Source organism: Micrasema longulum, unplaced genomic scaffold (genome assembly GCF_059751315.1).
Source record: "Micrasema longulum isolate JH-2025_06_02 unplaced genomic scaffold, ASM5975131v1 h1tg000316l, whole genome shotgun sequence".
NCBI classification, from domain to species: Eukaryota; Metazoa; Arthropoda; class Insecta; order Trichoptera; family Brachycentridae; genus Micrasema; species Micrasema longulum.
Genome location: NW_028277520.1, coordinates 1 through 16,346, shown reverse-complemented (window position 1 = coordinate 16,346; position 16,346 = coordinate 1). Strand labels below are relative to the sequence as shown.

The window sequence follows — 16,346 nt, the reverse complement described above, 5'->3', positions numbered from 1 at the left end:
GAGGTATATAAGGTGAAAAATTTCAACGCTTATTAGTTCATAGTTTTTACCTGTTTTTACCTCTTCGTTCTAATACTCAAGGCACTCTCTTAATACCCATCCACAATTCCTCTTTCTTCTCTAACTCATATTAGTGTCCATGCGGCTCGACTGTGGAATCATCTCCCATCCACCGTCAAAGATGTTACTACATTATCTCTGTTTAAATCACGTCTGAAGAAACATCTCCTTTCTCTTCTTTAATCTCTCCTCCTTTCCTTTTTCCTCTTTTTTCCCCTTTCCCACTGAGCAATAGTTATGATTTAAGGTAATTTATAAACAAAGACGTTTATTTCTATTTTTATATATCTCTAGCTTTTTAATCTTTTTTTTCCTATTGAATGTGTTCTGTAACTTGAATTATAAAAAAACTTTTATTTTATGGTTGGTTGGAAGAAATTGCCATCTGGTAATAAGCCCGCCAATGTACAAATAATATTATGTACAAAAAGTTAAATAAAATAAAATATAACTGGAGTAAGCATAAGCGTTCGAAATATTGTCCCTTAACCTGAGTCCAATTGGCTACTTTTGAACTTTCGTCTCTCCTCGCAATTACTACAATGCCAACATATACGCTAAGATACTGCACAAATTGCACGAGAAAAGATAGAAAAAATGACGGTTTAATCTTTCACCGGTAGGTAATGGTTTTATCTTAATCAATATTTGTTTAAAATAGCTATTTCAATGTTTTAAAAACCTTTTATATACTGTATGTTACCACTGTTACCAGTACTTATTAGTCGTGAGCTATCTCTTGCCTTTGTCCTTATCAGCTAGTCGGGCGTAAATGAGATATTCAAGGAAAGGAGTGACATATTGAATAGAACTCACAGTAGACCGATATAAACAGTCCGTGCTTTTTACTGTACTACGTGCTTTGCTTGCCAAAGCCGATGTGATATGACGTGATGACACATGCACTCCCCGCTGGCCATTGCCTTTCCTTTGGGGACACCTTTTAAGCTCGGATTTGTATGGAGTGTCATCTCTACACAATATATTTCAATGGGTTTTAGTTGATTTCTCTAACGCAACAGCCATTAATGATTGGTCATAAATATCATAGCTAAGAAAATATTGTTCAAATATGAATAATTATGTCAATTTGTTGAATAAATCAATCATTTAATATTCCCGCGTAGAATCGTTGGAGTACTTCACATTCCGAAAGAGAAAGGCGACCCAAGATGGCGACGATCGAAGATATCTCTGCAGGGGTCAAATGATAGGAAAAGTGGACACACTTTACCATAGACTACAACAGCAGTATTTCTCAACATGTTTCTATAAATGGTTACTTTTGATAAAGTTTATATTTGAAGCACTAACTTTGTGGTTATTCATTTTAATAAACTAAATAAAACAACTTTGTTTTTAACCTCTAATTTTTTTATTTTTTTTCCATCGACCGGTTTCAAAGCAAACAAGCTTCTTCGTCAAGGTTTACGTAGCTAGTAAATTAATTCCTATTTTATTTTTAGCATGTTCACTAAATACTACACGTGTGCCTCGATTATGAACGCTATCTTCATCTGTATATATTGAGACGGTATACTTTACTTCTGTACTATCTGTATCTTACCTCGGTATGTTCTACCTACTTGTCATATCGACATCATGTGATTGAAACAAGCCAATGGAATGACCGCAAACAATTAGTCCGCGTTCCTTACGTCATTAACATTTTAAATAGTTCTCATTTTTATTTTAAATAGGCTTCTGTAATAAAAAGTGATCACTTTAAAGCGATTATAAACTCCAATAAATCCTAATTCAAGCAAAAAATGCTCGCTTGAACATGAATTTTGCAATTTTTGGAAATCACCTTGACGGTACACTTAAAGATCATCTGTATGTATCTACCAAACTGTACCGATCGACTACAAAGCCGGCTCCTATAACGTTTCGATACATACACTAGAAAAGATAGTAAAACAAATGGAAAAAATATAATAACTAAATTATTTTTTTAGAGTGGTAACTTTCTGACGCATATAAAAACTGTTTCTGACGCCTAGATACTCTTATTTGTTAATAGAAGAGAACCTAGCGACATTGTTCAACATCTAGGAGTTCGTTTTATCAAAGTGACAGTTATGTCGGAATTTAATTCGACTTCAAAACATACTTATTTCTCTCTCATATTTTTAATAGGCTTTTAAGAAAAAAAGTGCCAACCTCAAAACGATTAAAATTTTTAATAAATCATAATTGAAAGAAAAATTGCTCGGCGGTACAAAATTTTTGACACTTTTAATGCGTAGATAAACGTATCGAAGGGTTCTAGACTCGTCGGTATAAAATTATGTACTTACATTAAAACTTGATGGTGGGGGGTATCGATACACCTTTGTAGTCGGTCGGGAGACTTTTATCTTCAACTATGACGTCATACTGAAGCTATGTCATTTTAGATCGTAGATATGTATACCGTGACGTACGCTTCCCCTTGATTCATATCTATCTACTTACCCAAAACTTTAAGGTGTAGGGGGGGGGGGGGGGGGTTGGTAGTATATCTATTATAATCGCCAGAGGGAATTTATTTTCAACTATACCGTCAAGGTGAAGGTATGACGTCTTTATCTTCCCATCATAATCGAGGCCGTGGACCTAATAAATCAAGTCTTTTTTTCTTTACAAGGGTGATAATTTGATATCAATATTTTCGAAGCCAGACAGGAGAGGACTAAGAAAAATACTGTTTATTTGGTTAATATTTTTTTTTTCTTATTATGAATCACTTTTTTAATTTCTAAGATTTCTGTGTTGTCAAATTTTAATATTTTATTTTCAACATGAAGTACTTTTAATCCAGTGTCTTTATTGAAGTTATGATTATTTTCTATCAGATGGTTTGCGAATTCAGAAAAATTATTGTTATTTAAGCATCTTAAGTGTTCTTTTACTCTAATATTAAAGTTTTTGTAACTTTCGAGTTTAATATCACCTTCGACCACCTCCCGTTTTCACACAAAAATATATTGAGATATCGTGTTATATATTTCGAGTAAACCCAAAAAATGTTTTAAGACAAGTAAAGAATTTTACCCATAAGTTCTTAGGGAATTCATAAAGATGGATCATATATTTTAAAAAAAGATGGAAAACGTTATCAAGAGGGGAATCTAGAACTTTTGGCATTTACTGCCACTTGCCGGTTTAAGTGGCCACTTTACAAACGGCATAATATTCACCATTTTGCTTATGTATAAAGTTCCACATTATTTCGACAATTCCATCTGTTGACTTTTGTGAAGTGGCTGAAACCTTTATCGATGTGGGTGAGATTTATCTGGCTAAATTACCTACACATTTCTCCTACTAAGCAACGCCTGAAAATACTTTAAATTTTGGACTTCTTTTTATACCAGTTATATTGTTAGTATAGCCAAATGTTTCTAGACATTGGTGGATTCCACTCGCTAGGGAGTTATTAAGATATAAATTTACTGCGACATACAGGGAAAATATTTTTGAGATGGGAATATGGATGTCTAGACATTGACAGCGCTTATGACCTGTCATTGCGTCTTGTTTAAGTGGCCACTTTACGAATAGCGTAATTTCCATTTTGCCTAGGTTTAAACAACATTTTTTCAGCTCTTTCATCTGTTGACTTTTGTGAAGTAAAAGAACTGAAACCTTTATTGATGAGGGTGAGATTTATCTGGCTGATAACCTCTCAAGAAGTAGAATTTAGTCTCGTCTAGAAAAATGTTTGTTCAAAGCAACTATTGCATTAAATGATTTTTCATAAGATTAAAAATTAAGACCTTGTCTGAAAAAAAAAAACAATAAATTCAAAACAAGAAAAAATAGTGAAATTTACAGACGAGTGAAAAATACAATTTAAATTAATACAAAATTTATTATTCAAGTAGTAAAATCTTTTTCTAAAATTATGCTCATGGTCTGTTATTTTAGAAATATTACAATTAGTAATTATTTTGTTAGATTTCATTAATAATATTTTGATTTATTACTGCAGTTCCTGTTTACTTACAAGAACATAAAACCTGTTCAATAAATTATGAATCGTCATTAATAAATTAACTAAATAAAATTTATCCGATATGTTCTCTTATAGGATTAGGTGGAGGAGAAAAGCGAGGCACATTGTCATGAAGAAAAAAACACTAAGGTATAGTATAAAAATTTATATTTAACTTTAAATAAACACCGAAAGTAAAAGTCAAAAGTATTTTTTCGTAAATATTCACAAGTTAAAAAAAATGTATTGACAATATGCCCCGGTAACAACACGCCCTAGAGAGAACAAACTGTATTGTCGTAATACGCCTTAGTGAAAACATGCCCCATTGACAATGTACCCTAGTAACAACATGCCTTAGTGACAATACGACCATTGACAATACATTCTAGCGACTACATGTCCTCGTGATAACATACCCCGGTGACAATATGTCCTATTCACGTTTGCCCGAGTAACAATATTTCTAATGTCAAATATTCCCTAGTGATAATATTGCCTTGTGATACTATACGTTAGTGACTAATGTCCGCATGGCAATGTGCCCCATTGACAATATTCTCTAGTTGTATTTTCTCTAGAAACAATTTGTTCTAACTTCAAGATACTTTTGCGACAACATACCTTATTAACAATCGACCTCCGTGGTGTAGTGGTCAAGACGACTCACAAACGGAAGGTTGCGGGTTCGATTCCCGGTGAGAAAACAAAAAATGTGATTTTCTCAAGCCTGGGTGTTCTGTGCTGTAATTCACCACTGTGATTGGGCCTCCTGGTCTGTTGTGGTGCAAAAAAAATACATTTACCCAATGACAATTTTCCCAAACGACAATATTGCCTTGTGATACTATGCCCTAGTGACAACGTGCCCCAGTGACAATATTCTCTAGTCGCATTTGCCCTAATAACAATATGTCACAATGAAAAAATATGCCCTACCTACAACATACCTTAGTAACAATACGCCCAATGATTGTATGCCCTAGTGAGAACAATACATGCCCCAGGATTTTTTCCCCCTGGTGATAATATGCCCCAGCGATGTTAAATATCTTAGTGATAATATCATGTCGCAACACGCCTCACTTTCCCCTACACCGTACATTTATGAACTAACAATGTGAGAGTGTTCTGTTGACGACCTGACCCCGTCCGACCCTACGATGAGAATAATACCCGCTTTATGACCAGTCAAAGCTAATCATGAAAGCCTCCGAGTACAGCCATTGTTAAATTGAAAATTACCATTACAATGCTAGAATCTAAAGTGTTAACATTGAATTAATATTATTTTATTGTATCGTGACACACTTATATTTAATTCGTTTTTTATTTAATGGCCACTCCCTGTCCTAATTTAAAATATTACTCTCGTTTCTGAACTTCTCGGAGTTTTTTCTTTTGTTTATTTATTTACTTCAGTACCTTCTTACTTTAATCCATGCACGCTATCTAGGTGGAGCATATGGTATCCATAAAGTCTCTCCGGGCCTCTTTATCAGTCGGGGTCGTGGACGTGGACGTCCGAGTAAAGCTAGGGTTTCCTAGGACAGCGGTGCCCGTATTTTAACGGCCGTAGTGAACGGTGATGCAGTGGACAGCCGTCGTAAAGGTGACTACAGTGTGGTTTTCTAGGAAAACGGTGTTATCAACACCATTTAACACCGTTTTCCTAGGAAACCACTCTGACCGCTTTTATCTGCCGTCTTCGGACGTGCGGTATACAAATGATATGATAAATAATTTTTAAAAAAGGAAAAAATACTGACAAAAAATTCAATTTGATACTTTTTCATAAAAAAACAATCAAATCGGTTCAGTTTTGCGGAAAACGGGACAGTGAATCGTCGATTTTAACTATGAAAAATCTGTCCTTTTTTTCTTAGAATGGTATCTGGGAGGCATTTGCTAGAGAGTGACAGAAAATCGATTTTTAAATAGGTACCTATTCATCGAAATTCCCAGAAACCAAAGGGGCTTTTAAAAAAAGTCCGCAGTATATTGTATCTTCCCCGCTTGATGGACTTTAAAAAACAATCGATTCGTCACAAAATATAAATAAAACAATCTTAAAAAAAAAAAAGATATTGAAAGGAGGGTGAGTGCCGGGAACAGAGTGAACGGTGCACTTAAATCGACCTTGGCAAATAAATGCTTGTCACAAGAGGCAAAATTGGCAGTTCACAACGGAGTCCTGGTCCCATCCCTGATGTATGGGAGCGAAGTATGGACTTGGAAAAACAGGGATGAAAGTAAGCTGAATGCTGTCGAAATGCGATCTCTCAGGCGAATGTGTGGTAAAACTATGTACGATAGATGCACAAATGTTGAGATCCGTACATTATGTAAGGCTGAGACAAGCATTATCGACAAAATCAAGAAAGGAGCTCTGCGCTGGTTTGGACATGTAGAACGAATGGACAGCGAGAGAACGGCTAAGAATATTTACAATGCGAATGTTGATGGATGCAGAAATAGAGGAAGACCGAGAAAGACATGGCATGACCAAATCCAACAAATACTTAAAGATGGACATATCAAAAGTCGGAATAATCGGCGCGCGTGCATGAGAAGATGTATGAATGTAGAGGAAGCGAGATCTGTATGCAAAGATAGAGTGTTGTGGCGTTCTATCCTCTCTGCCTACCCTTACGGGGAAACGGCGTGATGGTTTGTTGTTGTTGTTGTTGCAATCTTTAAAAGTTCGTTATGTGATAAGAAATAAACAAATTTATTTTTAAGTTTATATTGAATTTAATAAAAGTCTCTTCATTGCGTTTTTTTGATTTTGTAATATTATGTAACTTGTTTTCGGTCAATAATATTATCAGTATTTGAAGAAAGCCTCGATCTAGAGCCCTAACAGGGCACTGCAGATTAAACAAACACCTGCTAGAATAAACCTTCCCGAAACTTCTAGATGTAGGTTCTGCAGTGCTAATGAGGAAACATTTATACACATTCTATGTGAATGTGCTGCTTTACATAATAAAAAAACCCTCATCCTCGGGGGACCAGTGGTTAAACCTAAGGATATTAAAGAGCTCACCCCCTACCGTATAACCCGATGCCTCACTAAATTGGGCTTGGAGGGAGAGGTTTAGCGAAATCTAAACTCTCGCCTTCCAGACAGCAGCCAGGCTCTTTATAGACCTGGGCTTTCGAGGGCGAGAACTATTTACGGGGACCCGTCACAATAGATCTTCACAGGTCGCATTGACGTCAGGAGCTTGAATAGCACTGAACCCCACCTCTAAGAATAATTTTTATAATGAAAAACTTTGTTCCAAAAATGGAAAAAAGTTCCAATGTACAAAGCCTATGTAAAAACTAAAATATGTTATTTGCAACTACTATGGGGAAGAGAAAATCAAAATGACATAAACAGACTACGAAGACAGCAAAATAAAATATTAAAGTTAGTATATGACCTACACCCTATCTAACAGCAACTAACAAACTTTTTAAACAAACTAAACAATTAAATGTAACTGAACTCTTTAAACTAGAATCCTTAAAATTTATTCATAAATTAGCCACTGATGTAATTGTAAACGAAGAATTAAAACTTGAAAAAACCGTAGTAAACATGAACACAATACGAGAATATCAAAAAAGTATCATATACAACCTTTTAAAACGAGAAAAGGATAATCGAGACTAATAAACCATGTACTAAAATTATACAATAAACTACCAGACAAAACTAAACAAAAGACTAAAAAAACCTTTACAAAAGATGTTAAAAATATTTTTATTAACAGTAGAAAGTGAATTTCAAAACTAAAAATATTCTGTCAAATGTATGTAACCCGCAAAGGTTAATCAATGAAAAAAAAAAATTTAAAAAAGAAGGTTTTGAAAATTAAATAAAAAAATTCTGCTAACTGAATAACGGTATTTTTTGCCATCTCTCGACAAATTCTCAAATCTGGTGCAGATTAGTTCATATTTTGTTCACAAATGGGCACAGCACAAACATTACAGATTCCTTTTTTACCGTAACCGAATTTTTTTGATTATTTGTGTATGTGTTCGCAAACTGTCAAAAGAATCTGTCAAAGTCTATAATCCTCTTATAAAAAATGTTCACGCTTTGGTCTTTATTTGAAGCATCCATTTTATGCTTAAATGCCGTTTGTATTTTAAATGAACAAAGATTCCTTTCTAAAGGTAATTTTGTGCATATTCCTTGTTTTATATTTGACTAACCTATTTTGTGTTAACCTTACTAATGGAATTAACCAATTTTTTTTACAGTGGGTTGGGGGAATACTGGTCAATCTCAGGGCTACGGAGAGCCCCCTTCGTTGAAAAGTCAAGCACTCAATTTAATTCAATCCATCAGAACTGTTACTAGAAGTGAGTATGATAAATATTTTAGTTTTCTATAATGTCATGCATGTCACTCAGACAATCACACCATTTCGCTTTAGAGATAGTTTAACACCACACTACTTTATATTTACCCATAGACTTTACTTTTTATATAACCATGCATTTTTTCATGTACATATGTCGATCATTCTGACCATCAACATGTCCATTTTCAAATATTTATTTAATTTGATCATGATCATGCGACGTCTTCCCTCCTCCCTCCTCCCTTTGTTTGACGCAATCCTAGTTAGGCAGAGTATAAAAAAATATTTAGTTTTTTTTGTCTTTGATTATTGTTGTGTCAGATAAACAGTGTATCGAGTATTGTAAAATGATAACTAAAGAATAATATTTGTGTTGTATAATGACAAAATAACGGCTGCCATAAGGCCCAAATTTTGATGCAGTGATGGTGAGGAAATGACCGTTTTTGATATTAAGTACATATTTAATACCTAAATTTCTACTCCAAATAGCCATTTTTGGTATGTATATTTAGTTTTTTGTTAAGAAAATGGTTTTTCTAACATAGCCAATCAAAAAACCTATTTTGAAAAACTTTGCGTTTGTCCGACTTTGATACTAGGGTTTTCACATAGTAGATGTGGCTGCAGCTCGATTAGTCTACTCCTATAAACAATTTTCAAAATGTATACTAATGTATCTACTTAAAAGATTAACTGTTCTGTGATTATTACTTTTAAATTATTTTTTTTTTCAGTTCCCCTGCTCTTCCTGAACATCTTGACAATAATTTTTAAATTAATTCTTGGCTGATGAAGGCCAGTTACTTTTCTAAGAATTTCCCATAAAGAATATAAACTATGTGCATATTTTTATAATAAATCTCATTCCTGTTTTAATTATTGTTTTAATATTGGTTTTATATCACCATCTGTACAACACACAGCGCCATGTGTGTACCATATTATGACTAAAAATAAACGAATTTATGCAATGTCTCGCAGCAGTCTGCCGCAATGGTAAATCACCCCTTTAAATACATATTTCGTGTAGATCTTGCTGGGGATCGCACTTAAGAAGAAACGTGGGCTCGCTTTTCTTCATAAAAACGAATTCCCATATTTTCACCCTGGATTATAGCACTAATTTGTAGGCCTCGTAGTGTAGTGGTCAGCGCGTTTGCTTACCATGCGAGAGGTCTCTGGTTTGATTCTCGACATGGTTGATATGAAATATTTATTTGAAGGGTGTTTTCACATCAGAATATTTCACCGTTTCTGGACCTGAAGTGTAAGACTGATCATCTTGCCTTCATGTAATAAAAAATGATCAAGATACACTGCGATTGGTGTACCAAAGCAGTGCCCTATGCACCATTAGGCGCGGAAAGGGAATGTGTTGTTGTTTTGGCAATAAAGCAGTGATTTTTTACACACTAGATATTTACCATCTATCTTTTTCCTTTTTTGTTTAATTGTTTCGTATAGGAGGTAGGACCATCCGAAAACCCATAAAAGCTCCCAGATTTATCTGCCGTCTTCACACGTACAGTATGCAAATATGATTTATAATTTTAAAAAATAGAAAAGGTACCGATACGCGCTTATTTCCATCAACGGCAGTTGCAGACCTGAGATTGGTCGCAGGATTCAAATGGCTAGTGAAGCAATGAACCGTTTGGAGAAGATTTGGCGAGATCAAGGTATATCAATAAACACAAAAAAGCGGTTGATAGAAGCCTTGGGCTGCGATTATGAACGGCTATCTCCATAGGTATATACTAAGACGGTATAAACTAATATCAATATTTCTGTACGAAAGTGTGTATATTTCTATAAAAATTCAAAGTATCTGCTTTGGTAACCGGTAATTGAACATGTTTAAAAAAAAAATGTAAAAATATTTTATTTTCCATACAGAAAACTTCATTTTACTTTGTAGATAAAATTGAAGATAAATTTTAACTTCCCATCAGAACATGTCCCCTGGTATTTTCCATTTTCCTATATTGCGTGCCTACGAGAGGAAGGGGATTGATGCATTAGAGATGTGGTGTTGGCGAAGGCCGCTGCGTGTGCCTTGGACAGCCAGAAGGACGAATGCATCGATACTGGAAGTGCTCCATATTACAATTTGTCTCTCAGTGGGTGTGTCTGAGGAGGATACTGTCTTTCTTCGGACATATTGCTAGACGTGAGCCAGACAATCTAGAAAATGCAATAATGTCTGGCCGAGTTGGAGGTAGGAGAAGCCGGGGTAGAATCCCATATAGATGGACTGACCAAATTAAGGAAGCTACAATTTGATGTGTCGGTTCGTCGGGCTGAGGACAGACTGGAGTGGAACAGATTAATCAGAAGTGTTCATGGTGGTCACAATCCTCAGCATTGAGGGACCGACTTGGAAGAAGACTCTTTCTGGGCTGGTATCCCAAACGCTCCCGCGGCCGTATTATCTCGTGTATTCACATTCAAAATACAAGAGAAAAACTGTTTTCTCGTGCCGCGAGAGTGGTTCAGAATAGCATCCCTGGTAACAATTTTTCTAGTTACAATTTAAAGAAAAAGTTCATATAGTAATTTCTAAGATTTAAAGGATTTTTATAGGACAATAGGAACAGATTTATTGTAATGAACAGTGATAATGGGCATTATAGTTTTTTTTATTATTTAACATCAGACACCTACCAAAAATAGATATGAAAAAGAACAATATACATTTAATGTAGTTAGTTACGTAAGTTTCCAATAGATGGCACTACTATATACATTTCAGCGTTAATAAAAAAAAAATGTGTTTCAATATACCTATGATAGGTATAATTATTGTTATTCTTTCAACGGATACCTACATGTATATCATCATCATCGCTTTTCCGCTCACAGTGGTACATAGGGCACTGCATCTGTAAACTAAACGCAGCGTATTTTGATAATCTGTTTCATGATATGCAATCACTCTCTTAAAATGCTTGGATTTGTTCTTAGAAATGGCAAGATTTTTTTCTAATATTTAGGTTCTGAAAACATTGTATAATTCTTTGGTAAGTAGTCGCTTGGAATTAAGTTCCATAATTTGGTCGCCAAATGAAACCACATATTCCTTAATGATAGAGAGAGTGCAGAAAAAATTTCTGCCTTATCTGTATCTCAGGGAGTATGGATATTACCCCCGGCTTTTCCCGACTGACTTCTTACTAGGAATGCTGGGCTACCAATCATTGTTGGAGATAAGGAACATTCATTTGGGTGTTCACTTTCTTCAGCTCATTGGTGGTCGCATACATAATTCCGATATTCTGAATGGATTCGGTCTATTTGTCCCTGATAATAATCTTCGACAAATGCAACACAGGTTGCTCTACGTACCACGATGAAGAACCAACCTGCTAATTGTTATGCTGGTAGGTAGAGCAATCGTGTTATTCAACCGTATCGCCTTGGATCTCGATATATTTTACGACAGTGGAATTTCTCTTAGGAGGGCAATTTCCAAATTGTAATGTGGATGTTAATTTTAAATGTTTTTTTTTCTCTTTTCCATTTAAAAAATCTGAGATGAATATTTTGTAATGTGTTGAGAATTAATTGAATACTCTGTAATGTTCTCAATGTAACTAAAAATAAATAAATACGTTTTAAAAACATTTTACATTACTTTTTTTTCTCTTTTCTATATCATAAATCTCATGTGTATATTTTGTAACGTATTGAGAATGAATTAGATTCTCTGTAACGTTCTCAATGTATGAGCAATCTATTTTTCTATGGTCCCTTCACATTTATCATACCTATGCTGTGTTTGGGGTTTTGCAACTGAGCGCTAAATTTTGGTGGTGCAGGTTATTCAGAATAGAGCGATCAGAAATGTGTTTCACCTACCGTATGATACTCATGTAAGGGACATTTATTTTGAAACAAAAATCATGCCTTTTAGCATGCTTTCCTATTTCGAGATAACTGACACTATCATTAATACTACTCTCGACTCAATGCACAGTAACATAAAGCCCGCTTTCAATAGAGATATCCATCAGTACAGTATTCGATCAAACCATAAAATTTATACTGGATCTGTGAAGTCTACGATGTTTGGTACTAGATCTTTACAATACATTGGTTTAAGGAATTTAATAAATTGCCACAAAAAGTACCAATTTAATACAGAAACAGGATGTTCGAATTGAAGAATTATTTTTTCCAGAAGTACTTCGAATAAATAATTTTAGTTGATCCGGAGAATGCGCAAACATATAACTTTTAATATTTTACCGTTTTTGCTTTTTAAAATTTCTTATATTTTTTCTTTTAATGATTGTATTATATATATCATATCCTCATCTTGCTGGAGGAGGGTGTGATTCTATAAAATGCTGCAAATGCCCAGTTGCATTCCACCGGCAACATACTGACTAGTCCTACTCGTTAGCGTCCACGTCGCAAACCCCGGACAATGGGATCACACTCATAACGGTGTGATCGCAGCAGATAACGAGAGGATGAAAGGCGAGTTTCTGGCGCCTCCAAACCAGAACTATCCAGCTAAGGGAAGGTAACCCCGACAGGAAAATCCACCAGAGAAGGCAACGGGAAACCACTCTGGTCATCTTTTCCCGGGAATCACTATGGCGAATACATACAATAAGCAGTTGTCCTGGCTGCGGAATACAAGAGTAGCGCAGGACCGATATGCTTTCGCTGTAGTGATCGCCAACGTCGGGGGATCTGACAAGGCACCTCAAGAAGAAGATTCTATATATATGTATATAATTTCAAATTCATTCTTTTAATGATTGTATTATAAATATATATATATATATAATTTTGAATTCATTTTCATACCTTGTATTATGTTTATTTTGTAATTTTTTCATACTCTTTTAATTTGTAGTGTATCATAATTTTTATTCTGCTTTTGTAAATAATGTTATAGTTCAAAATATAAAAACGTCAGTAAATAAATATTATTATCTGCATGTCCCTAAATACATTATTTACAAAAATTCTTAGGGAATATTATATAAAATTATTTATGGTATGTTTTCAATTTAAATTTAATAAATGTAACTAAAAAAAAAATCTGAAGAAATAAATGAAGGTAAGGAACAATGAAATATACTTATAAGGTTTATACAACCTTTAAAATAAAAATTTCACGTCTACCCTGCCAGGAATCAAACCCGGGTCCTCAAGCATGCTAGGCGAACGCACCAACAACTGTACCACGAGGCGGCCTAATCACTACTCGATTTCGCTATCCACTTTCGAACGGATGACGAATACAATTCTGTGTATGAAATAGAACCGAAATTCTGGACGAGTGATTTCGAATAAGAAATGGATGTAAAAATGGAAAGAATGGTAAAACAAGTATATATGGCAAAAATGAACGGCAACGTTAGACGAGGACGACCAAGGAAGACGTGGCATTATCAGATAAACCAAAATCTTAAGTCTGGTCATGTCAAAAGCAGACAGAACCGAAGGGCATGTATGACAAGATGTATGAATGTGGAAGAGGCTAGGATTGTATGCCAGGATAGACGTGTGTGGCGGTCCATTCTCTCTGCCTACCCCTACGGGGAAATGGCGTGATGGTAGTAGTAGTAGTAGTAGTAACATTATATTTATTTGTACATTGGCGGGCTTATTGCCAAATGGCAATTTCTTTCAACCAACCAATAAAATAAAAGTTTTATTTTTATAATTCAAGTTACAGAACGTATTCATATACAGATCATATTACCTATGTATTTATATACCCAAGCATAGTACGGTATGATTATATTATTATGTATCTTTTATCTTGCAATTAATTAAAATATAATAAACAAGCATAATGCCAATTAATTATATTCATAAAATAAATAAATATACGCCATTGTTTTCGACACGGAATTGAATTGAATAAACATGTTTACGCTTTTTTTAAAATGCGCATTTTTAGATATCGATAATACATTAATAATTATTTATTTATTTACGAACAGATACAGTCCAATAATGAAGTTTAGCCCTACCGGAAACTGTATATAAAAATGTATTCTTTACGCGCGATAAAAATTAGAGCATGAAATGATTTTAATAAAAAGGAACTGCTTTGCATGACGTCAGCAGTTCTTCCTAATCAACAAATGATCAGAGAATTGTGATAGATTTCCGGTTTACAGTAGGTCAACTGACCAATGAGCAGAACTCACCGGGAAGAGAACTTGGGAACAGATCGGGTTGTGGTCCCGTGGCTAGTGTCTCGGACTCACGGCTCAAAGGTCCGTGGTTCGAATCCCACTCTACCCCAACTTGATTCTCATTTTCAAATAGTGAGTTATTTATAACTTGCTGAAATTGCCCCTTGCAATTAAATAAAAAAAAACACAAATCTAAATCTCAAATAACTTTCGCGTGCTTAAAAACATGCCGAGCATTTGAGCGATCACAATGAACAATAATGAACATGCTTAAGTTATCGCAGTCGTAAGTCAACGCGTGTGTAATCTCTAAGTCAACGCTCGTTTCGGTTTATTTTCCTCGTAAATAAATACGTTCATTGGCGAAAAATCGGCGTTTACTATAAAAAATAATACAATATACTGCATTTGCAAAATAATAAGGAGTATCTATCTAATACAAAAAAGTGACAATTACTATGGCGACTGTTTTTCTTGACATTTGGCTTGCCAACCGCCGGCTAAATGCAATAAATAGCGTGATAAATAATAAATAAATAAATAGATAAAAAGTTTTGGAATATTTTCTATATTTACACCGATGAAATTCTAATATGTGATTGCGCAGCAGGATTATACATCGCGAAACGTAAATATTTTGACATTTGATACTATGAATACGATAAACAGCCACGGTGAGAAATTGTTATCAAGTCGCTCATTAGCACGTCGATAGTTATTTGTGATTGAGCTACAGAAATACAAAACTTTTAAAAACCATAGCGCTTATAATACGATACATGATTTATTTATTTTTTATTTTTGACTCAGTTTAATAATCTTTCAACAAATAATAAATAAAATTTAGGACATGCGTTTTTAGACAATTTTTATGAATATGTAATTGGAAACTGTTTTTCTGTCCTTCTCTTGCAAATGACCTCTCGACACTTTGCGAAAAAAACAACTGCCCGTTGGACTGATTATACGCAACTAAAATCGGCAAAAAATCGACGTTTCGCTGTCCCGTTTTCCGCACCTCTAAACTGAACCAATTTTGTTGGTTTTTTTTTAGGTCTCAAACTTTGTCATAATATAATTTTCTGTGTCTGCACCTTTTGTGTTTTTCTAAAAAAAGTTTCTACATTGATTTACGTTTGTCTGAAGATGGATTTTTAGATGGTTCTATTCTCACAGTAAACACGCATAGGTGTAGTGCGTAAATAAAAACACTGCTCTAGTGCCATGACCCAGGGAGAAAATACGAGAATACGAAGAAATCTTGAGAAAATGGACACTGCGTTATATAAATCTAATTGGCAATATCATGGGTGTATACGAGGAAGTTCAGTGCTACAGGAAATCGGATATAAAAAACGTTTTCTAATGAGCGGTAAAAATTAGGGCATTTAAAAGTTTTTGAAGTCTCTCGAAAATGAATAATAAAAAACTATTATCATCTAGTTTGTTAACAATTTCCTGAAGATCACAAACAGATTTTTCAAGAAGAATCGCGTCGTCTGCGTACTCCTAGTCGCACAACTTTAGCGGGGATTCTTATGCCTCGATCAGGCCTGCTATGCAAGCTCCTGACGTCACTGCGACCTGTGAAGATCTATTGTGACGGGTCCCCGTGAATAGTTCTCGCCCTCCAAGCCCAAGTCTAAAAGAGCATGGCTACTGTGTGGAAGGCGAGAGTTTACATTTTGCTAAATCTCCCCCTCCAAGTCCAGATCCGTAAAGTATCGGGCTATTAGGTAGGGGGCTCGATCAGGTGGTATTGATTTGCATAAGATA

At 34.8% G+C, this 16,346-nt stretch overlaps 1 protein-coding gene across 1 annotated transcript; it reads left to right on the top strand.

Moving 5' to 3' along the window:
- The first annotated feature begins 8,056 nt into the window (after nt 1-8,056).
- LOC148282561 (immediate early response 3-interacting protein 1) lies at nt 8,057-9,282 on the top strand. The gene is made up of 3 exons (XM_088224890.1): nt 8,057-8,212; nt 8,300-8,401; nt 9,141-9,282. The coding sequence occupies exons 1-3, from the start codon at nt 8,125-8,127 to the stop codon at nt 9,194-9,196; spliced, it is 246 nt and encodes an 81-aa protein (XP_088081016.1). The 5' UTR covers nt 8,057-8,124; the 3' UTR covers nt 9,197-9,282.
- Nucleotides 9,283-16,346: the final 7,064 nt, after the last annotated feature.